General features: G+C 36.0%; 1 protein-coding gene across 8 annotated transcripts in view; it reads left to right on the forward strand.

Annotated features, from left to right (window-relative positions):
• Positions 1 to 2,030: 2,030 nt before the first annotated feature.
• Positions 2,031 to 25,925, forward strand: part of gria3b (glutamate receptor, ionotropic, AMPA 3b) — a 147,040-nt gene continuing 123,145 nt past the window's right edge. For 2 of the 8 annotated variants that reach the window (XR_007182703.1, XM_048176213.1), the window contains exons 1-2: positions 2,031 to 2,684; positions 3,140 to 3,298. Coding sequence is in view for 6 of the 8 variants with exons in the window: in XM_048176213.1 (XP_048032170.1) it covers positions 2,573 to 2,684; positions 3,140 to 3,298 (271 nt within the window). In the remaining 2 variants the exon portion in view is untranslated. The remainder of the gene's footprint in view (positions 2,685 to 3,139; positions 3,299 to 25,925) is intronic. The other 6 variants (XR_007182704.1, XM_048176215.1, XM_048176214.1 and 3 more) reach the window with 5 other exon arrangements.

Raw genomic sequence — 25,925 nt, forward strand, 5'->3', positions numbered from 1 at the left:
CATGAGTCCCTTGTTTATTCTGAGCAGTTAAACTGAGCTCTGTTCTTCAGAAAAAAATCTCCAGGTCCCAAAAATTCTTCAGTTTTCCACCATCTTTTGCATTTTTGAATCCTTTACAACAGTGACTGAATGATTTTGAGATCCATCTTTTCACATGGAGGACAACTGAGGGACTCAAACACAACTATTAAAAAAGGTTCAAACATTCACTGATGCTCCAGAAGGAAACACGATGCATTAAGAGTCGGGGGGTGAAAACTTTTGAACAGGATGAAGAGGTCCAAATTTTTCTTATTTCGCTTGAATGTCATTTTGTTGTTGTTGTTGTTGTTGTTGTTTCCCGGAAGACAAATTAAATACAATTTACCTTGATCTTCAAATTCCAAATGTTTTCAACCCCCATCTATTAATGCATCATGTTTCCTTCTGGAGCATCAGTGAATGTTTGAACCTTCTTTAATAGTTGTGTTTGAGTCCCTCAGTTGTCCTCAGTGTGAAAAGACGGATCTCAAAATCATTCAGTCACTGCTGGAAAGGGTTCAAATATGCAAAAAAATGCTGGAAAACTGAAGAATCCGCAGGACCTAGAGAATTTTTCTGAAGAACAGAGCTCAGTTTAACTGTGCGGGACAAACAAGGGACTCAAGAACAACCATCAAAAAAAACAAAAAAACCAACAAAAAAAAACAGCCGTAGATCATCCAGATAACCACACACAATATTAAGAATCAATGGTTCACATACTTATGAATGGGGTTATTTTAATAAATTCAGCTTTTTTTTTTCTTTTTTTTTTTTCCTCTTGTGGATTATATGTAAACATATTTTATGTAAAATATCTTACTCAGGACAGTACTAAATAAAAAATAACATGCATTTTGTATAATCTCCCTTATTTTGTTAAAATTATTAACATTTTCACAGATTTTGCAAGTGGTTCACATACTTTTTCTTGCAACTGTGTGTGTGTGTGTGTGTGTGTGTGTGTGTGTGTGTGTGTGTGTGTGTGTGTGTGTGTGTGTGTGTGTGTGTGTGTGTGTGTAAGTATAGTCACTTGACAGGAGTAAAATGTGCTCAGCACCATGGACAGCAGCCCTGCTCAATAATAGCTGCACTATAAAAGAGCCAACTAGCTCTCTCTGTTGCGTCCGTATTCATTTATTAATTCGTTCATTCATTCGCCATTAGATGGGATTATTATGTTTAGTCGTTTTTCCAAAGGCGGCGTTCACGCGGTAGGCTACGCGTCTGCCATGTTTTAATTGGGGTTGAAAGAAACCGGTGATCTGTGCAAACACGCGTCAAACGGCCGTTGCATTGCGTCTCTGTTGTTTGCGCGTTGGTGTCGCGTTATTAGACGGCGTGTCGACAGCTCAACTTTTAAAAACACTTCTTGAAACCACCGCGTTCTTTCTTTAAACGCAATACGCGTGCGAATCTCCTTCAAATAACATGACTGCTTTATCTTCATCCAGTCGCTTTCGATATGACGCAACGGTAAACGATTCCTAACAAAGCGATCGATGGAGCTAAACTTAATGGGCTTCATGTTACGTTACGCGTCACCGCCTCCCAAAACAATAGCACACAGTCTTCCTTTCGCGTGACACGGGATCTGCAGTGAACTGCCGTTATATTAAACAAACTTTGAGTTCGCGAGAACCTCAGTGTTGGTCGCGTCACTTGGAATATAGATTAGTACACTGAGCGTAGTAAATGCACACAGCTCAATGCATCAAAATGTTGTTTTTAATTAAGGTAATTACATGTGTAAAATAAGCTGCATGAACCCTTGACATGCAGCTGCTGAGGTAATGTATAATCACACTGGTCGCCTTGAGGCTGGTGGTTTTCCACCGCAACCTTTTGATAATTTCATGACGCAGATGATGAATAGTGAGAATAACCTCAGGTAGAATATTTCCTAGTCATGGTTATATCTTTAAACAGTACAGTATAAGTCAACAACACACACAGGTCCAATACCAGATGTGTTACATCATGTGTTACACGTCATATTCTTTAAAAGTTTGCATCAGTCGGTGAGCGAGTTGAATATATCAACGATGGCCAATAATATATTAACCTTATTAGCGTTTATTACATTGTTTATAGTGTGCATTAAAACGCATTTCCATTATTATATTAATATTTAAATATTATGATGCATTATAAATGTGGTTACTGTAATTCACGAACAAATCTAACAATATGTAAGCTATTATAATTAATAATGAAAAGCTCTATGCATGCATAATATACAGGCTTTCATAGCAAGTGTTACCAAATCTCCTTCTTCTTCAACGTCAGATCAAGTTTGATCAATATCGCCCTGCTGGTCCAATTGGAGGAGTCGCTCGCACTCACTCTGAATGTGATGCTCTCAGTCGCCTCGACCATCTTCAGCACCAGTCCCTCTCCATCTCCCCCCTTCTCTCTCTCTCTTTCCCTCTCTCTCTCTTTCTCTCTCTCTCTCTCTCCTCACATGCAGAAGAATTGTTCTCCATGAGTCGCTCCGCTTCACTCACGGCTGGATTTTTGCGTTTATGATTCTCCTCAAACAGTTCGTTTTATGAGGCTTGATTTTTTTGCGGCAGGAGAGAAAATGGCTCAAAGCGCGCTGCTTTTTTTATTATGGCTATTCGGCACATCTCTCGCTGGCTTCCCCAATCAGATAAATATCGGTGAGTCCGTCCGGATATGCTTGCCTTCTTTTATCGCTAGGCTTTGTATGTCGATGTCTGGTTTCGATGTATAGGCTATATATGTATATGCATGTTAAACGAAGATGTTAGTATCGCCCACTGTATTAAGTGCACTAATACAATCTAAGGAATCATCGCAAATTATACCAAACAGAATTGACATAAAAAATAAAACGATTATGATTATATTTATGCGAAATGTTTAGGTTTCCATTCATCTGCATGCATGTCTGCTATCAATCGCTTTTCATAAAACTTAAGAGAAAGTTCCTTCCTACGAATGGAAGCGAATCAAATTGAGTCCATGAATGTGTCTAAATGGATTTGACACTATCTAGTGGTGATTTAAGCCAACTGTTTAATATTTATGCAGTCTTTATATGCATGAAATCTGCGCATCATCTTTGATTCATTGCTGTTTGGTCTTCATAAAGGTGGGCTCTTCATGCGTTCCACCGTGCAAGAACACAGCGCTTTCAGATTCGCTGTGCAGCTCTACAACACCAATCAGAACATGACTGAGAAACCCTTCCATCTCAATTACAACGTAGATAACCTGGAGTCCTCCAACAGTTTCTCTGTCACTCATGCATGTGAGTACTATGAGCTTTTTTGCCTCAACGCTGCTTCATATCACTGACTGAACGAGACGGAGGAATAATTGTCCATTGGTGGAATTTCAGTGAACTGTGTTAATTATCATCCTTGTCCATCGGTAATAAACCAGTCACTACTTTGATAGATTCCAGCTCAATGCAGCATTAAAACTAGTGGAGAAACACTATGTTTAATAGGGTATTCTGCAGTGAAGTGTTTCTATTACCCCATATATTATCTCATAATCTTTACTGTAATGATCCAGTTAACATCATGCCTCACTGTGGAGCTCAAATAAAATGTATTGGTACTGATTGAATAGGTTAATAATATGAATATTAATATTAACAACATGCAGTAGCACAAAGTGGGGCATACAGTGACACAAACAATATAAGAGCACAAAAAAATTCAAGAACAGAACAGACAGGGTTGAATTCAGAAGCCAGAGTTTAGTATAACACAAAGAGATGTGTTTTTGGAGTTCGGATAGGGTGGAGAGGTCACCGAGGGACTGTGGGAGAGAATTTCATAGCTTCAGGTTGATATTACATTTCTTCTCTTCTCTAAGCAACAGAATGTAAGAGAGGATTTTCTCTGAGAAACTTCTGATATTTATCAAAATTCTTGCTTATGAAAATGTTTCCATTCAGTTCACTGTGGTTGGCTTCACCGTTACGCTTGCTTTGTACATGACAAGTCGTTTTGTATTTCTGCTTTGATGTTTTTGTGATTGAATCCCTTTATAATTATAACAGTTCTTTTGTGGCATCCATGCTTGTCCAGTCTGATTTGCAAGTGAAAGTGTTGCAATAAGAGGATGAGCATTCAGTGATAGAAGTGCTTTGTGGGCACAGTCTGTCGGTATTTCTGAGTCAAAATCACTTTGAATTCAAAAGCAAGTTCCCTTGGCAACACAGAATAACCCCAGCAATGTAGAGGTACCGATAGGTGTGAGATAGATAGCATAAATGATTATGCAACTCGAGATTTTCATGGAATTATTGGAAAGAAATAAACAAAATATTTTGTTATTTGAGACCGGAATATTTCCTACCAGACCTTGGACACTCACTATTCATCTTTTTCATCTTTTTTTTTGCTTATATTGTAGTCAACCAATATTAATATCTAGTGAGGAGGGTGAATATATGTATATATGTATATATATTATTGTGACGTGTATATATATATATATATATATATATATATATATATATATATATATATATATATATATATATATATTATAACATATGACGGGTCATTTTTTTTGTGTCCAAAGGCCTTAATAATAATAAAAAAACAAAGATATGATATCCAAAGTATGATATGATATCCAACTAGATCTCTTTTATTGAATCCAAAAGGTTTTAATTATATTTTGCTACATATAAATGTATTTTAAAGATTCAAAAGTTATTCAGTTTAACCCTCCAAAGGCCAAAACAGCCATTTCATTTGTGATTAAAATATTTTAAAATGTAATAAATGTAAATATTTTTTTATTCTGGAATGATTTTATAACATCATATATCAACACAGTGCAAAATGGTTTTAAAATTATGTGTAGAAGTCATTGCTTTGTTATGAGAAAAAATCTAATTCGGAGTAGCCAATAAAAAGGGACCATTTTTGAATCAAGTCATGCGGACAATATCATGTGACAGGATGTGACTTCATTCAGACACCTGCAAAGGACCACATGGTCGTGAAGCAAAGTTAACTAACTAATTCATGTTTTCACTTGCTCATACGCATGTCCCGAAACATCAGGTCATTCGGTACAATTGCTATAAAAAACAGAAAAATGTTTAATTGTCCTTTTAGCTAACTAGCAAGCTAACTAGCAAGCTAGCTAGATATCAGCCTGTTAGCATTGTTTGAAAATATTGTCATTCGGTATAACCAAAAGTGTCATTAGGTAAAATTGAAATTTTGGTTAAAGGGTTAGTTCACCCAAAAATGAAAATTCTGTCATTTATTATTCACCCTCATTCCGTTTCACACTCGTAAGATCTTCGTTAATCTTCTGAACACAAATTAAGATATTTTAGTTAAATCCGATGGCTCCATGAGGACTTCATAGGGAGCAATGACATTTCCTCTCTCAAGATCCATAAAGGTACTAAAAACATATTTAAATCGGTTCATGTGAGTACAGTGGTTCAATATTAATATTATAAAGCGACAAGAATATTTTTGGTGCGCCAAAAAAAAATAAATAATGACTTATTTAGTGATGGCCGATTTCAAAACACTGCTTCAGGAAGATTCGGAGCATAAATGAATCAGTGTATCGAATCTGCTGTTCGGAGTGCCAAAGTCACATGATTTCAGCCGTTGGCAATTTGACACACAATCTGAATCATGATTCGACACACTGATTCATTTGTGCTCTGATGCTTCATGAAGCAGTGTTTTGAAATCGGCCATCACTAAATAAGTCGTTTTTTTTTTTTTTTTTTTTTTTTCTTTTGGCTCACCAAAAATATTCTCGTCGCTTTATAATATTAATATTGAACCACTGTAACTTACTTAAATATGTTTTTAGTATCTTTATGGATCTTGAGAGAGGAAATTTCATTGCTCCCTATGAAGGCCTCACGGAGTCATCGGATTTCAACTAAAATATCTTAATTTGTGTTCCGAAGATTAACAAAGGTCTTACGGGTGTGAAACGGCATGAGGGTAAGTAATAAATAACAGAATTTTCATTTTTGGGTGAACTAACCCTTTAAACTGAATGACTTTTTTGGTGACAAATTTTGTCCATCTTAAAAAAAAAAAATGACAAAAGCAGCATTACTTGATTAAAAACAACCACATAATTTCATTGTTAACACTTAATAAAACTTTTAAATTAATTATATCTCCATTAGGTTTTTTTTTTTTTTTTTTTACACTTCTGAAAACCTTATTCGTTAATGACCCGTTAATGGAAATGAACTTTTCCATTAAGGGGTGATATTTAGATGTATTTACACAGACTGTTTAATGAAGGTCTGAGATTCCATGAATGCATTTACAGTTTAATTACAACTGCAAAAATAATGTTATGAGATTATAATTTTCAAATATAAAATATACTGAATATAGAAATATGAACTGTTGGAAAATATGAAACTTTAAAAAATATATACTTTAAATATGAAAGTAAAACCACCAGTAAGTGACAGCAAGTCTTAATGAGTGAGTCATTGATTTATTCATTCAATTGATTCGTTCAAAACTGCTGATTCATTCAGGAATTAATGGATAGGCGACGCTTCTCTGTTTAGAACTTTTTTTTGTTTTGTGAGCAGAATAGAGCAAAAACAGTTGACATTGGCAATATTGTGTACAAATGTATATTATTTATATTGGCTATTATTAATATATATTAATTATATACCATTGGATAAAGTTTAAAATAAATGGAGGATAAATGGCCATTGTTAGGTGAAATGGCCATTTCCGTTAGCTATACATTTCCATTGCCCAATACATTTTGAAATAGCCATATATTGGCAGATTTATCAGCCTGTTTAAAATATACACAAACCGTTCTTGAGTTTTTTGTTTTTTTTATCAGGCAAGGTCAGATTGACCAAAACACACTCCATAGTATATGAGCTTTAAAGGAATAGTTCACCCAAAAATGTGGTAAGAAGAAAGTAAAAATCATTTACTCTGTATGAATTTCTCTCTTCTGCTGAACACAAAAGAAGATATTTTGAAGAATATGGATAACATATATAACAGTTGATGGACCCCATTGACTTCCATAGTATTTTTATTTTTTTTCCATACAATGGAAGGTAATGGGATTCATCAACTTTTAGGTTTCTGACATTCTTCAAAATCTCTTCTTTTGTGTTCAGCAGAAGAAAGAAATTCATACAGGTTTGGAACAATTTGAGGGTGAGTAAATGATGACAGAATTTTCATTTTTGGTAAACTATCCCTTTAAGTATGTAAGATGTACCGCTGTCTGCTGTCCGACAATTGACTGTGATATCCAGCAATCCCTTATACTGTGAATATATGTAACATTTTTACTTATCTGAGCAGAGCACATATAAGGAATATCCCCACCAGTTGCTTTACTCATGCGTTCACTTCAGTGCTGATCTGTGATGTGGTAACCTCAGCAGCCATGTGGATCTCTAAACCTCTCCTCAACCTCTGCAGTGTCGTCTCATTAACAAACAGACCTCATATTGCTCCACTGCACTGACTGCCATTGGGGGGAAAAAATCTACACATAGACAGCCAATCAAACTGGAAGTGTCAAGGTGGGGGTGGGTTTGTGGTAAAAGAGGTGCGAATCTCTGTGTTAAGGTATGTTGAGCGGCAATCACATACTAATTAGGTGTCTGCACTGATAAGAGCAAAGGCGTTAAGAAAATGAGTGAATAAATAATAGATTACATTGTTCTAGCAACATGTCACTGCATTGAAGACGCTAAGGGCTGGGGGAGAAGGAAGCTGGATTTTAGCAATCCTAAGAAATCGAGGGGCACAGTAGTCCTAAGAGAGTCCCTTACAAAGCATCCAGAAAATGATTCAAGACTGTCTATATATAACATCTGATGCAAATGACAATGTCATTTTTAAACATGTAAAGCTATAAGCTGTAAGCTGCCATCTTGATTTTACAAAAAAAAAAAAAAAAAACAGACAAAAGAAACAATAGGCTGGGATTTCAGTGGGATTTTAGTGGGATTTATCAATAAACTTGAATAATAACAAAAAATTTAGATGTTACTTTTTAGGCTGCCATTTTTTAAGTGTTTGACTTTGAATATCAATTGATGCAGCACAGCATCTTATGTCTTTTTCACAGACTTAAAAATCACTATATCATGAAAAGTTCATACGAAAAGCTGACCTATTGGATAATCATTGACTTTGTTTTGTTTAACGATTATTAGCCTCATACAAAAGCACATGCCCTGTAGCTACTGTACTGTAAGTGTTAGTAATTGTGTTTTTGTAAATGTCAGCACTCTTAATTATAGTTATCCATGATGACATTTTATATGGAAAAAACATGTAATGCATGAATTTGTTTTTTTAAAGGGGTCATGAACTGCATTATTTTATTGTTTTATAATGTTTCCTAGGGTGCACTTATAATGTTAGTATGATTTCTACACCAAAAATTGTCATTATTTAGAAATAATAGGCATTATTCCTACCCTGATTTTAGCCCTCTTATATGAACACTCTGTTTTAAGGGGCATGTCAGCTGTGAGACTTCAATGTAAATGTCCAAGGCTGTGATTGGCTAACATCTTTGCCTATAAGTATTACTCTCTTGAAAACTTTTAGCACATTTTTACTATTACAGCTCTCAAGTTAACTGATTGTGAAAAGTGTTGTTTATAGGATTAAAAGATCTATGGCATTATATTTAGATCCTGTCATGAAAGGTTGCAGTGATGAACACTGTAGCTGATCACAGACATGTTGTTGAGTGTATGAATGCAGTGATCTCGTCATTGCAACTCAATTTCTACACACTAACGAATGCTTTCATCATAACAGTGCAAACGTGATGTTACTAAGAGATTCGTTGATTAAAACTGGAATTTTGCCGTGAGTCCAGAACTCAGTCACTGATAAACTTGCTGTTTGATTGACAGCTCCAGTGTGTGCTGTTTGATTGACAAAAGGGAGCATTCTTTGATCGCTTTCTATATAATTTAATAACCATTTAAATAACAGATTATTTTAATCCTACTAAGAGAAACAAAGTGATGTTGACTGTTTAGTCACTGGTTTGATTTACTGACACATAGATGAACATCTGTCTGTACATGCATCATTACATATCAGATCAGGCATTAGAATTAACACAGTTACTTACATATTCTTACATATCATAAAAGTCTGTTCGCAAATTCTGCACCAAAATGCGATTGGTTTACCGAAGAATCCACAGTGAAATGTACCGAATACAAATAAATAATGCTCAGCTGAGACATTCACATTGTTGAAAATAACCATATTCCTAACATTAGGATCCTTTGAAAGGTAATATTATTTTCAGTCCTGTATCTCTATTCCCTCCTCCTCATCTCACTAACATGCCAGTGGGTTGGGCTAACATTGCAATGATGAAGTAGGCGTTGATTTCTTCAGGTGTTTCACCTATCTATAGGCACATTCCAGGATGAGTCGCTCACTGGGCCTGGTGTCAATAAAAGCTTTTATTGGATTAACAAGGAAGGTATCAGTTCTGAAACTTACAGTATATTTTTTATAGTACGATGACCTCTTATATATCCAAAGCTCAAGGAAAAGTTGTTTTCTTACAATTGATGTTTACACTTTATTTTGATAGTTTACTTTAGAGAGTCTACTAACTATATGTAACTTTTCAATTGCATGTCAACTAACTCTCATTATTTTGCAACTACATGTCAACCATCTCTCATTAGATTATTAGTAGACTGTTAGGGTAGGGTTAGGGTTAGTAGAATAAGGGTTAGTAGAAAAAGTTCACATGTAGTTGCAAAGGAGACTGTCCTCCTCCAAAAAACGATCCTATAGGTCATTTTTTTAAGCACCTTATTAAAGGTGCTAAAGAGGATCTTTTCGTCGACTGAGAAACCAAAGACTGTTAGTCAGTTTTTGAAATGAGCGCATGCGTAAGAACAACCCCCCTCCTTCACAGCTCATTTCGAGGGAACGCCTCCCAAAACTTGTGCACGAGTATTAGAACACGAGTGTTTACCACCGGCATTCGCTGTGTCGTGTTAGTGGATTCATTATGTCGGACTCACCGCAGGTAACTCATAATCTGCAGTTGTTACTCCTGTCTCCTGACAAAAACATTGCATGTAGGCGCCTGTAGAGTGTGGAAAGTTACTGGAGCGCGCAGCCGCGCTTGTCTCTCACAAGGAACGTCATGTCAGTGATTTACAAGCCAGAGGGCCAATCCGCGCACGCCTTCAGAAGGAACGTAATGGCAGTGATTGACAAGCCAGAGGGCCAATCGTTTACGCGATTGGTAAACTGGTGTAAAAATAGCTGGTGTAAAAATAATGACAGTGTCGTGTTACATCTGTCGTTATGAAATGACGTATGACCGTCGTTAGCTATCAAAATGCGTGTTCATTTAAATGCAATGTGTGGACTTTTATGACGCAGATAAAAGGGTACAATGCATTAAAATGAAAGTGTCCTGTTGTCGATAGGGGCGCAACTTTAGTAAACGCTCCTATGCGTCATATTTCAGGGAAGTGACAAACCATCTACAGGTGCTGGTCATCATCAAAAAGTTGATTTATTTCACTAATTCCATTCAAAAAGTGAAACTTGTATATTATATTCATTCATTACACACAGACTGATATATTTCAAATGTTTATTTCTTTTAATTTTGATGATTTTAACTGACAACTAAGGAAAATCCCAAACTGAGTTTCTCAGAAAATTAGAAAATTACTTAAGACCAATACAAAGAAAGGATTTTTAGAAATCTTGGCCAACTGAAAAGTATGAACATGAAAAGTATGAGCATGTACAGCACTCAATACTTAGTTGGGGCTCCTTTTGCCTGAATTACTGCAGCAATGCGGCATGGCATGGAGTCGATCAGTCTGTGGCACTGCTCAGGTGTTATGAGAGCCCAGGTTGCTCTGATAGTGGCCTTCAGCTCTTCTGCATTGTTGGGTCTGGCATATCGCATCTTCCTCTTCACTATACCCCATAGATTTTCTATGGGGTTAAGGTCAGGCGAGTTTGCTGGCCAATTAAGAACAGAGATACCATGGTCCTTAAACCAGGTACTGGTAGCTTTGGCACTGTGTGGAGGTGCCAAGTCCTGTTGGAAAATGAAATCTGCATCTAAATAAAGTTGGTCAGCAGCAGGAAGCATGAAGTGCTCTAAAACTTCCTGGTATATGGCTGCGTTGACCTTGGACCTCAGAAAACACAGTGGACCAACACCAGCAGATGACATGGCACCCCAAACCATCACTGACTGTGGAAACTTTACACTGGACCTCAGCATAAAGCAACGTGGATTGTGTGCCTCTCCTCTCTTCCTCCAGACTCTGAGACCCTGATTTCCAGAGGAAATGCAAAATTTACTTTCATCAGAGAACATAACTTTGGACCACTCAGCAGCAGTCCAGTCCTTTTTATCGTTAACCCAGGCGAGACGCTTCTGACGCTGTCTGTTGTTCAAGACTGGCTTGACACAAGGAATGCGACAGCTGAAACCCATGTCTTGCATACATCTGTGCGTAGTGGTTCTTGAAGCACTGACTCCAGCTGCAGTCCATTCTTTGTGAATCTCCCCCACATTTTTGAATGGGTTTTGTTTCACAATCCTCTCCAGGGTGCGGTTATCCCTATTGCTTGTACACTTTTTTTCTACCACATCTTTTCCTTCCCTTCGCCTCTCTATTAATGTGCTTGGACACAGAGCTCTGTGAACAGCCAGCCTCTTTTGCAATGACATTTTGTGTCTTGCCCTCCTTGTGCAAGGTGTCAATGGTCGTCTTTTGGACAACTGTCAAGTCAGCAGTATTCCCCATGGTTGTGTAGCCTACAGAACTAGACTGAGAGACCATTTAAAGGCCTTTGCAGGTGTTTTGAGTTAATTAGCTGATTAGAGTGTGGCACCAGGTGTCTTCAATATTGAACCTTTTCACAATATTCTAATTTTCTGAGATACTGAATTTGGGATTTTCCTTAGTTGTCAGTTATAATCATCAAAATTAAAAGAAATAAACATTTGAAATATATCAGTCTACATGTAATGAATTAATATAATAATAATAATACATTTTATTTATAATGCGCTTTTCGTAAACCCAAAGCACTACAGTAATAAAATAAAGCAAAAACAACAAAAGCAATACAACAATTCATTAGAGAAAGACAATATAATAGAATATAATATACAAGTTTCACTTTTGAATGGAATTAGTGAAATAAATCAACTTTTTGATGATATACTAATTATATGACCAGCACCTGTATATGGGCGTTTTGGTTGGAGGACATGTTGTCTACAAATACTCTAATGACTGTAGTTGACGTAGTTGCAAAATATACTAATAGTTAGTAGAATGTGGGAAAAAAAAGTGGGCCATCAAAATAAAGTGTTACCCAAATGATTTTTTACAACCACTGAGAAACTGTGCAAAGTGAAGAAGTGTTTCCATTACTCCTCAAACGTGACAGCTACACTTTTCGTTTTGCATTTCAAAAGCAGCATAAAAGATCTGAAGCATGCTGAATAAAATCTTCAAATCGTTGTGGCGCTGAGTGTGTTTAGATGACACCATGTGCTAAAGTAGTCACAGTCATTTCTAAGTGTTTTCCTTTTACCCTTGTGGCATCTCTACATTATAAATTTGAGATTTGTTTAACAGTAAATCAAAAATGCAGAGAGGAAGCTTTCAGTGTGAAACACTGAAATGGCCCTTTATGGATTGGAAAATTTAAATGCTGCTTCCAAAATGTGTCATATTTAGCTGAATTAGTGCAATGGCAGCTAGATTTGTACATTTCCCAAAGAAAAACACATTGGTAGAGTGTTCTGGGTGGTTACTAGGTGGTTTCTTACATGATATATGAGCAGCAGTTATGCTTGCTTTAATTATCAGTGTAAATTCATTGGCTCTTACCTTCACACGAAGAGCTGAAGCATGCAATGCATTCACCATCTTTCTTAGAACAAGAAACAATATATTCTTCTCAAAAATTGCCTTATCAAGTAGCATGCATAATAGGTTCCTAGTATAATTTCTTGGTTCACTTGTCTTTAATGTGATACTGAATTGGAAATGTGTAATAAAGACCTAAAGTGCGATATAAAGCTTTACGAATAGCAAATCAGTGTAACATTTCTTTAAACTCCATGAAACATTTCAATATTTCATTTTCCCCCTTGCTTTTCGTGCTGGTTGCTCTATATAAAATCAGTGCATATTAATTTAATTTTGTCACATGGGAGTGGATGTCTTTTAAGGTGAATCTATTTAAGGGAAGCGATGTTCCTTCAAGGCTGAAGCAGCGTCACATGTCTCTCCCTGTAAACCTTCATTAGGAACAGCAGCCCAGCAGCCTACATTCACACAGCAGGCCTGAAACGCAAACAAACTTTCAACACAAAATCATTTGTTCTTTCCTTGTTACTAGCTTGGATTCAATGAGAAAAGACCTTAGCAGCATCGTTCTGCCTATTTCAGTTGATTGGATGTCGCCCCAAAGAGCTTCACTTTACTGTAAATTCAATACACTTGAACAATCAAAGGCAAAAAAGGAATGTCTGGAATGAAATCACTTGCTCTTTTAAGTTTTATCAATTATTATTTTTTGTCTATCTGATATGAGTATTGCATTGAAAAGCTGTTTTGCTTCTCACAATCGTGAGCTGTTTTAATTGTTAAACTGCTTTGCTGTCAGGTTATCAATCGATAATTTAGGTAATTGCTGTTTACAAAGTGACAATGAAGCAAACCAATGTTTATGAATGACTGAGCAAAGTAATGAGACTGCTTCTCAAATTGTTCTAGTTGATTGTACTCTGAGATTACATTTTTGGCTGTACAATTGTTTTTGTTTCTAATGGTGTTGGAGTTGTATAGTCTGGGGACATTTTGATGAGGTTGCCAGTTTATTTATTCTGGAAGAAATATCATTCTGGGATGGGTCATGTTTCACCACAAAACCAAAAGAAAGAAAATGATTGTGCATAATTAGAGATATACCAATGTATCGGCCAACAATCAGTTTCGCTCGATAAAAGCTATTATCGCTATCGGTAACAGCTGATGATCAGGGCCGATTATATGCTGTCAATCAAAAGGGTGAAGAAAAACATGTTCAGACTCATATTCATACTGTATGTGAAGAAAATCTCTCTTGTGTTGAATTTATTTAACAGTTTAAAAAACAGCGATGTTAACCCATTTTAGCTCACCGGCAACTATAGTTGCCGCAGTGTTTGGTTGTCATTTTTCTTTTGTAAGTATTTTTCTAGATGTTTTCTATGTTTTATGTCTCAATGACATGCAAGAAAACATCCAAATAAAGGATTTCAAGACCAAAAAAAAAGGTATTCACTTCCTTCCTGCGACATGAGGCTGTCAACTTCCAACCCCTACTTCCAGGAAGCATAGCGAAGGCAAACCCTCCCAAAGAAAAGTAATTTTCATGTTAATATTAAAAAATTTTTGTTTGACATATATCTACGTAATCATGAGGGTCTCTAGAATCATCCGAACAAAACAAATCTTACAAGAGATCTATAGTTTTTTTTGTATACTTAGTCAAAAGTACGAGCGGCAACTATAGTTGCCGGTGGGCAAATGACTTGTAAGTACATATATCATGGGGAAATGGGGTATACTGTGTTTAATGGGTTAATAAATCAGGGTTATTGGTCTTGTTTAGTGCTTTTTGCTTTCATAATATTTTATATTGTCATATATTATATATTGTTATTTGTAAATTCATTTATTTTTTAAATTTATTTATTTTTAGTTTGTTTGTTATATGTGACCCTGGACTACAAAACCAGTCATAGGGGTCGATTTTTTAAATTAAGATTTATACATCATCTGAAAGCTGAATATATAAGCTTTCCATTGATGTATGGTTTCTTAGGATAGGACATTTGGCCGAGATACAACTATTTGAAAATCTGCAATCTGAAGGTGCAAAAAAATTAAAATATTGAGAAAATCACCTTAAATTTGACCAAATGAAGTCCTTAACAATGTACATCCACTCACAAAAAGAATTTGTTATATATTTATGGTAGAAAATTTACAAAATATCCTCATGGAACATGATCTTTACATAATATCCTAATGATTTTTGGCATTAAAAAAAAATCAATAATTTTGACCCAAACAATGTATTGTTGGCTATAGCTACAAATATACCTGTGTGAATTATGACTGGGTTTGTGGTCCAGGGTCACATATAGAAGTAATTTTTTCTGATGAACAATGTAATTTAACATTTTGATTCACAACGCTCTGTTGGAGCAACTTAATGGCTGCACTTTGTTCTGCACTATGTTCCACCACTTTAAAACAAAAGGATTTGTTATTTGTTTTGTTTTCATATTCAAGAGATTATAAGCTAGATGCAACTTTTTTATGTTCGCATCGAATGTTCTTCAAATTTGATTGATCTGTTGATCTGTTGAAAGCAGCTAATTTGAGTTAGATGCATAAATGTTATTGTCCTATTCAAATTTTACATTGAGAGGTGCATACAACATATTTGCCCATCGGCAACTATAGTTGCCGCACGTTCAAACACGTTTTTTAAGAAGAAAAAAAAAAAAACCTGGGGAAAATAAATGCAGAACATGTTCACATAGGACACTATTAACAGGACTATATGCATGAAACCATTCAGAAAAATTTGGGCACACATGGGTTAAAGCAGACCCTATGAATCACCCATAGTTAAAGCGTTAAGTTGATTCAAGTGACTTTTAACGTGGCATATAGCTTCTAATGTCTATTGAAACCTGAACGTCTGAAACAGATTAATAGGGAAAGAAACTGGCATTCATTGTGACTGTTAAGTCCTATCTTGTATCTTATTTTACACTTTATATTAAGTTTATTACTTTATTACTTATTAGTTTGTTACCTTATTACAGTGTAATTACACATGTAAGTACTGATTAATAATAATTAACCTCATGTACTAACTATAGGGTTAGGGTTAGGATCAGGGTTTGGTTTAGGGTTGTAATTATGCATATTTTATAGTTGTTATTACAGTAACTACATGAACGTGTAACAAGGACACTGCAAAAAAAAAGTGTTACCAAATTGCTCATTTTAAAAGCTGTGGAAGAACAGAAGAATATATGTTTGAACCAGCAATGAAACGGTCAACTAGAGCTGCTTGTACACCAAAGACAGCACTGTCAAAACTGTCTGCCACACAAGCACAATGAAATGGCCATCCACTGCAAAATGTTCTGGCAGAAATGCAGGGCTCACAAAAATAATAGAATAAATAGACTCAAAATGACATTTCACCTCTACCGCCTATTGACGGAGACAGATTTCTGAGTCACTGAAGTATGTTGAGCACAACAAAGTACAGAGATTGCTAGAGCCCAAGATAAGAGCCATATTTGCCATAGGGAATCAGCTGTGATGTGTACTGTGAAGACAGTATGTGCAATATGGCAACTGCGACGGCAAAGAAAACAGCACATTTAAGCATGTTTTGTTTACATTAATTCAGTACGCAAATACATTCTGCATTCTGTCACTCCTCACTGTAATGAGATAGGAATCTTCCCAGACAGCATACATTATTTCTGAGAGAGCGGAACGTCTTTATATTTGCAGAATGCAGCATATATGTTGCACTTAATAGACCACATCTGTTGTGATTGCAAATATTTACATTTTGTCTTACTCAAAATCTTCTGGTGTTTTGGCCAGTCACAAGTTTGTATTTGTTTTGCTGCGGTGAATCTAATCCTTCGTTTGTTTGCTGCCAAATCAAGTCTTAGGCAAGCCTCAGTTTTGCAGTGGAACTTTGGAAAAATTTTGAGCATTTTGCTTTGTTTTGTGCTACTCACGGTAGATGGATCTGCCAAGACGAATGAATTTTCCTCCCAGCCCGCTGATTTGTGTCTGGGAAACCTTGTAGTTTTTGTGCAGCACTTTTGGGTATCAACTGTGGTTTTCTCTGGATGTGTTTAGTAGAAATTGTTTTAAAAATGCTTTTACAAATCAGATAAAGAGAGATTTTTCCCCTCCAAAAATGATTAAATTCTCTGTGATGTTTGTGAGAATTTAAAACAAACTCTGAATGCAACTGAGATTTCACTGAGATTTCAATTTCTCATTGTGTTGCAGGGCATCGTTAATAGCTGAACTACCTCAGAAAACTCTTTTAGCTTGAAATTAGACATGTACCTAAATCATGGGGTGGAATCCATTCTCTTGATTGGAATATGAATCAAGTTGTCCTACCACTGCTTATAAAATTGCCATCCTCTGATGGGATCAATACTGCCAAACTGATATCAAATTGCTGTGGCTTAATGCCTTGTTCTTCTCTGAGTAAATAAGCACAGAATACCTGAGATTGGAATTTTATGAGATGTGCAATTTCTTTTTGTCAAAAATGTTTTTGCTTATCATGTCTAAGCCATACTGTTTGTGATAAGACAGAGCTAATAGCCTCCGGTGCGTTTGACTGAGTCAGAGTCCATTCGAATTTTGTTTAGTCAATTAGCCTAGCTGAACTTGTGGTATTTTGCAGGAAAAAAAAGAGGCATTTCTCTGTGACGTCTGTTTGGGTTTTGTTTCTTGTTTATTGGTTAATGTTCATGTCTTGTGATTCCCTGTTCCCCTCATGTGATCTACTCATGTGTTTCCTATAGGTGTGTTCAACTTGAAGTGCGCTGATCAGTGTATGATATCAAAATACTGCAAGAACAATTAGAGAGCAGGCGTCTCAATGCTTTCGAATCACTCTCACGATACTTTGATGTCTGCACAGCGCCACCTCAAGTCAAACGCACCTTTTGTTTCTTATGTTTTCATTTGTTTGTCTGATAACACTTTATTTCACAGCCTTGATACACATGTAGTAACTATAGTAATCATATATATATATATATATATATATATATATATATATAGTAATATTAATATAAATTGTGCATAATTACATGCAAATAACATGCAATTACATCATTTCAACTTGTAAAAAGCATTTATATCCTCATAGAACTCGTAGTTACAACTTCTAAGCTGGGAAGTTCCCACCTGTAACACTTGATCGCTGCAGATTCATATTGCCGTTGATAGTGTTGCCATGGAAATGCATAATTCCTGGTCCGAGGATGTGAACAGCTAGAACATCACATGATTTCATCTTGAAATTATGGTAACTACGGCATGGCGTAGTGTGTAGTGTGTATTTATTTTTTTTATTTTATTTTAATGTTTAAAGGTGCCATCGAACGTTTTTTTTACAAGATGTAATATAAGTCTAAGGTGTCCCCTGAATGTGTCTGTGAAGTTTCAGCTCAAAATACCCCATAGATTTTTTTTAACTGCCTATTTTGGGGCATCATTTAATATGAGCCGATTTATGCTGTGTGGCCCCTTTAAATGCTGACGCTCCCCGCCCACGGAGCTCGCGCTTGCCTTAAACAGTGCCTAAACAAAGTTTACACAGCTAATATAACCCTCAAATGGATCTTTACAAAGTGTTTGTCATGCATGCGGCATGCATGCGTCGGATTATGTGAGTATTGTATACTGTTATATTGTTTACATTTGATTATGAATGAATTTGAGGCTGTGATCCGTGGATAACGGCTAATGCTACACTGTTGGAGAGATTTATATAGAATGAAGTTGTGTTTATGAATTATACAGACTGCAAGTGTTTAAAAATGAAAATAGCAACGGCTCTTGTCTCCGTGAATACAGTAAGAAACAATGGTAACTTTAACCACATTTAACAGTACATTAGCAACATGCTAACGAAACATTTAGAAAGACAGTTTACAAATATCACTAAAAATATCATGATTATCATGGATCATGTCAGTTATTATCGCTCCATCTGCCATTTTTCGCTATTGTTCTCGCTTGCTTACCTAGTCTGATGATTCGGCTGTGCTGCTCCAGACGTTAATACTGGCTGCCCTTGTCTAATGCCTTTCATAATGTTGGGAACATGGGCTGGCATATGCAAATTTTGGGGCGTACACCCCGACTGTTACATAACAGTCGGTGTTATGTTGAGATTCGCCTGTTCTTCGGAGGTCTTTTAAACAAATGAGGTTTATATAAGAAGGAGGAAACAGTGGAGTTTGAGACTCACTGTATGTCATTTCCATGTACTGAACACTTGTTATTTAACTATGCCAAGATAAATTCAATTTTTCATTCGAGGGCACCTTTAAAATGTTTTTCTTAAAGTCTGCATGAAATTAAAACTGACCCTATGGAGTGATTAATCTATGCATATTTTGGTCACACTTTACTTAATTAACTATTTACTATGACTTTTGCCTTTTTATTAACAGTTAGTAGGGTAGTTGTTAAGTGTAGGTATTAGCTAGGATTAAGGGATGTAGAATAAGGTCATGCAGAATAAGGCATTAATATGTGCTTTATAAACATAAAGTACTAATAAACAGCCAATATCCGAGTAATATGCATGCTAATAAGCATCTTAAAGGGTTAGTTCACCCAAAAATGAAAATTATGTCATTTATTATGCACCCTTGTGTCATTCAACAACCGTAAGACCTACATTCATCTTCAGAACACAAATTAAGATCTTTTTGATAACGAAGGTCTTACGTATGTGGAACGACATGAGGGTGAGTGATTAATGACAGAATTTTCAATTTTGGATGAACTAACCCTTTAATAGTGAGAATTAGACCCTAAACTACAGCGCTACCTATACATATATATATACCTATACATAGATATATATATAATGGTAATCTTTAATCAAAATGTCGTCTCTCTGCTTATGTTTGCAAGGCCATGCTGCATTTAAATCAGTCTAATTCAGATCGCCTTCATTCTGGTATTCAATGCTCTCAATCAAGAGCTAATGGATAAAATATAGCCCCGTCATTTCACTCAGAAATACATCACATTATGACAATAATGGCACATCTTACATTTCATGTCAACTTTAATATGCAGAAATAGTTTCCAGAAAAGTGTAAACACTGTGACTGTAGTGCATCCAATGACCAATAGAAGAATGAGGATGTGTTTTGGTTTAAAAAAAGAATTTTGCAGTTTTGTTAAGTGATGCACAGAAAATTCACACTTCAGCTTGAATTTTTGCTAATTTAAGTTCAGAACATAAGTTTTTAAAAGTTTATTCCTTCTTCCCTGCATTTACTGTGACTCACAACATTACATGTTAAAGTGATTTTGAAGCTTCTCTGTTAAATTAATTAGTGACACTAGCTAAACAATATTTGAGCATGCTAATCCTCCAGGCAGGGCTTTGAATGTTCGATACATTTTCTTGCCCAGGACTATGACAGATGTGCTACTTTGAAGTATGGTTGGGGTGAAAGAGGAGGGGACGGTGGTAGCTCCCTAATTACTTCTGTTTTCCCATTATGCCATTCAAGGCTTGAAGTCGCAGGTACATTTAGACGAGCAGTTCAAAGCCAAAGAAGCAACATGAAAAGACCGTGGGTGCAGCATTTCTTTTCTGATGGCCACAGCTGAATTAAAGCTGAGTATGTCTTCCTCCTAGCAGCACGATAGAACAGTGAGACCAATGCACATTTTTGTTCTCTTTATGAGCTTACTTTTCTTGATTTTTGTTAAAAAAAAGAATTTGCATTCCTAGGCCCTTTAATCTTGTCTCTCTGTCTGCACAAAGTTGCCCATCTTTCATTCTGTCATTAGGCTAATGGTGCATCTCTTCTGCCAAGATTTTACATGTGCCTAGCCCCTTTTTTTATGGGACCCACCAGTTTCGTACACACCCTGCTAGCAGATGGGTTATTTGGCCACGCCGCTTTGCAGTCTGCTGTTTTACTTTTCGAAAAAAGAGCTACAACAAAGCTTGATTTTATATTATGCACATTAGCTTCTCAAAGTTTAAGGCTGTGTTCACACTTCCGTACTGCATAATGTTGGTCCAGGCTGGTTTATGCTGGTATATTGCTAGTCTACCTGGTGGACCAGCATAGTCATTCACCAGCACTCATGCTTCTCATGCTGGGGACCAGTAGGCAAATCATACCTTATGTTGGTGACCAACAACGCTGGATTTTTCAGCAGGGTTGGCAGATTTGGTTCAATTAAAATTAACTTTGGTGCAATTGCTCTGTTAGTGCGGTTCATTTGAATAAGTGTGAATGCTGCCATCTGAACCTTGGTGTGCACCAAACAAGCAGACCGCTTCGAAAGGAACTCTGGTACGGTTCAACTGAAATATGAATGCAACACGGACCAATCTAAACAAAGCAAAAACAGGATGTGATGTCACAAGATGCGGCCCTAAAAAGGACAGAATTCTCAAGCATACCTTGTGGTTCTTGTCATAGGTGCTATGTTGTCGATTACAGTTCGGTACAGGCTTCAGAAATGCCGCCTCCTTGCAGCAGATCTTCGTTTGTGTGCAACAGAGGAATTCCTGTCACTGTTTTGACTCATTTGCACTTAAAAATAAAGGTGTGATTTTAAGAAAACAGGGTTTTCACAGTGATGCCATAGAAGATTGAATTTTGGTTCCCCAAAACAACATTTCAGTGTACAGTTCTTAAAAGAACAATTTTCTTCTTAACGTAAAGAACATTTTAATAATCTAAAGAACCTATTTTTTCACTATAAAGAACCATTTGTACAATAGAAGGTTTCCATGGATGTTAATGGTTCTTCATGGAACCATCAATGCCAATAAAGAACTTTTATTTTTAAGAGTGTAAACATTGTATAAGCCTTTCGTGAGTTCTCTAAAAAAAAAAATACTATTATATGTCCATCGCGCATTTGTTTTTTTTGTTTTGTTTGTTTTTTGTTTTGTTTTTCTCTCTTCCCCATTTGTATATTTGAGTCTGGTGTTAATAATGACAGTGTGAACACTAAGTGAACCAGTACTAAGTGTATCATTCTCTTTTTTTGGTCCGTACCAAAAGAACCAGAGAATCAAACTACAAGAATGAACACATGAGAATGCTAATAGAGACAACAAACAGAATTGTGACAATAATTAAGCAATTGCAGTTTACTGAATATCACAGACAAGCTGCAATTTTTCCACATAAAACTCCCATAAATAAGAAGTAAATATGTAAATATATTCATATTTAATTTTTCAATTATCAAAAATAGTTCCAAAAGAATTCAAAGCATAAAGCATTGTGTTACCAAGTAACACACAAGGGTATGTTAGTGGAGTGGAGTGGAGTGACAGCCATTTTCCCTTCTCACTTGAAGTATTGCGCAATAACTCCATTCCAGCTCCATTTCAGGCTTTCCATTTTGCATCCATTTCCCACACCGAATGATTCTGGAACAAGGCAAAAATCAAATTTTTGGAACCAGATGCTGTAGTTAGAGTATCTGGTTTTGCTGTTTATTTCAATTTTTTTCTCAAGTGATAGAAACGTTTTGTTAGCCAGCGTGTTTCCTGGAAATCAAACCTGCGGTGTTGCCAGTGTCATGCTCTCCCAGTAGCGCTACAGGAACACACATTATTTGTGTTGTGAAAGGTGTGATTTTTAAGAATGTTTGACAAACTCTTAATCTCTCATGAGTGGCAAGATTTTTCTTCACTGTCAGTCAGCAGGACAGCACAGCTTGTACTACGATCAAACTCTCAGCTGCAAAGAGCATATGTAATGATAGGTTGAAAGATGAAAGACTCTACTTGTTCTGCCACTTTCTTTCTGTCTCTCGCTTTTACTTTAACATGAAATTGTGAAGTCATGTATGACTTTCTTTGACAGATGCCCTTGACAGTCCATGGTATGGTCTTGGCCCAGCGCTGCTCTCATTAGCCAGAGCATTGGTGCACCGGAGGTGTTTTGTCAGGTCATTCTCCCCCTCGCAATCTAAAGCCAAAAAAAGCAACTTATGCCTGGGTCTCCCGTCAGAATGGTGGTGTCCAGCATTGCTGGAGTCAGGGGAGATCTGTCAAATGAGAGGGAGGATGTCTTCAGGGCAAGTGGACAGTTGCTGTCCCACCATGGATCAACTGTTCTGGCATTATGAAGGAAGAGCTACTCCAAGGACAGCGAATCGATACTCTGCTTCTCAAACATATAAACAAATACTGTTCATCTACTGGGGACAAAGTTTTTCCTCCGCATCTTTTTTTTAAAGAAACTACCTGGCCCATTTCTCTTGTTTCCTAAAAGAAAATATGAGTCCTGATTGCCAGTGTACTCACTAGAGCATTGTGGGCGGTTGTCACGGCTTTATCATGAAGTTTCTACAGTGTTCTGGGTGGCCGATAGCTGCTTTGGCCCAAGTCAAAAAAGCGACCTTCTGGTCTTAATGATTATAGTCTATAGATATTGCAACATAGAATCATTAGAAAAAGAATCTTCTATCTACATGTTTCCAAAACTCCAAAAACAAACCAATACATTCAATTCAATGCCGTTTTGCAGCATTGCAGGAAGTAACATAATATTTTGTCTACAAGTATGCGTTAATGTACATAATAGTAATAGATTTGTATAAAGTATGAACAATAATGATGCTAGTGGTAAGCACTAATAACATAAATACCACACTTTCAGTTAACAAATGTATATCCTGAGAGATCTCCATGAATGCCTGCAAACGTTATCTTATATCCAGTTAAGTATTATTGGTGGCAATAAATTAACCTGTTCATATCTACAACAAACAAGGTGAGTGTACCATTCAGTGTGATTATTTGGCCACAATAATCACATCACACTTGCTTACCTGTGTATAGAGGCTTCATTCAATCTTGCATGTGCTGATCAAATCATAGCCATTAGGAGATGATAGGAAAGACCTTCATCTGTCCTCTTCTCCATAGATGTGCTTGAAGAGATTTGAAAGTAGGCTATGCAGACAAGTGCATTTGATATTCAGCTGAAAGAAAACAGGATGGATCAAGGGCCCAGGGCGATTGGCAATTCATTTGTATGCTTTAAGAGGGATGATATCTTCAACAGAGAACGGTCAAGGGTACAAATAATATGCTATGCAAGAGAATATAGACAGAGAATGATAATTAAAAAAAAAAAAAGAAAAAAGCTCTTTATGAAGACTGAAGGCACAAAATGATTAAAAAAAAATCTATTGTTTAATAGTACTATATCTACAAATTATTCAGTGATTTCTAGGGGAAGCAGTATTATTACGGCTCCTCTCTCATACACTATTATTCTCCTTAAAACTTTTTTAGATTTTTTACTGTTAAAATCCATTTTAGAGTTTTATTGTTAAAAACAATACCAATCATGTTAATACCGTGTTATATTACTACTGTAACACATTACCGTTAATTTGACCATTCGTTAATAATTAGATTTCAGTAATAATATTACAGTTACCATCCATAAAACAGCTTGTTGCAAAATAATTTTTCTTTGCCTCAACCCCTATGATCTGAAGTCCAACAATCCAATCATTCCTAGATTAATTTTTGTAATCTTCATGACTTCATGAGTCCACCGTTACAGCAAGCCATCTTGGAATATCGAAAAGCTTACATTCAGCAACTGGAAATATTGACATTACTGATTTTGCTGGGAGAAAGGATGACAAGAACACCATTGTCAAATGTAAGTTGTGGCATATTTTAATCTGGCATTACATAGCTTGCCCATCCACATATCCCTTTGATCCCTATATAAATTGTACCTACCTGTTATAAAAAATCTTACTAGAAAACAAAACATTTTCTTACTACCTTACTTGATATTCTTTTGACAATATACAGCTATGGAAAAAATTAAGAGACCACTCCAAGTTCAGAAATCAATGTTAAGTGGTCTCTTAATTTTTTCCATAGCTGTACATCATGACATACTGTATAAAAGTATCTTGGTAACAGGTAGCAGTTCAACGGATCACAAAACTCACGGTTCGGATCATAGCACGGTTATTAAGTCACGGATCGGATCATTTTTCGGATCAGCACATAAAACAAAAAAACAAAAATTATTAAAGGCAAGTGAACAGACTGTAAAAAGAACAAACACTGTACACTAATTACAGATAAATGCAACATAAAGTTACAAATAAATGAAGAGTTTGGTTCCAAAACGCGATAAACGCCATTTTCAAAAAATTTAGTTTCCGCCAAAATCAGTATTGTATCTGGTCGGTATTGAAAAGTCATTTATTAGTTTTGCGCAAAATGCGATATCCGTCGTGTTATTCTGTCATGTTTTCTCCCTTTCTTCCCAAAACGCGACAAACGCCAGTCTCCTTTTTCTGCAGAACGTGATATATCCGCTCTCAACCAATCACAGCGCACCATTCCACGCACTGTAAACATTAAAGGCTTTTTTAAAAGCCGTTTTTAATACCAATGTACGCAGAAAAAAGTGTGTTTATTTAACCGTGCGGTGGCGCCAGATACTCTTTAATCGGTAATGACAAATAATTCATAACATTAACAAGATGACCATTTTGGGAGCGACGGTTGAATGTATTTTTAGTAAAACGGCTGAATATAAGATAAATATTGGCAAAGTTTAGACTCTGTCATATATGTGAATCAACTTACTTTGTTGTGTATTTTCAAAATGAAAAATAACTTTTATATTGACGAATTAATTGCATTTTGAAAAAAAAAAAGTGTCATGGATTTATTGCATTTTGGGAAAAAAAATAATACGTTTTTATAATAAACTTTTTAAAATCAAAATGTAGATTTGAATTTTTAATGTTTTTATATCCAAAAGATGCTATCTGAAAGTTTGAAACAGAAAATAGGGGTTTTCATCTTGCCACTTACTTGGTAAAGAAAACACCTTTTTACTCAAAATAATCAAAATGGAGTTATTGCGTTTTGGAACCAAACTCTTCAAATATAAGGTCTAACTATAGTATTCATTTTTGTGTACAGAAATGTAATTAAATGTAAAATGACACTGTTCACTGTATAACTTGAATATAGATTAAT

This window comes from Megalobrama amblycephala, linkage group LG23, assembly GCF_018812025.1.
Source record: "Megalobrama amblycephala isolate DHTTF-2021 linkage group LG23, ASM1881202v1, whole genome shotgun sequence".
Classification (NCBI taxonomy): domain Eukaryota; kingdom Metazoa; phylum Chordata; class Actinopteri; order Cypriniformes; family Xenocyprididae; genus Megalobrama; species Megalobrama amblycephala.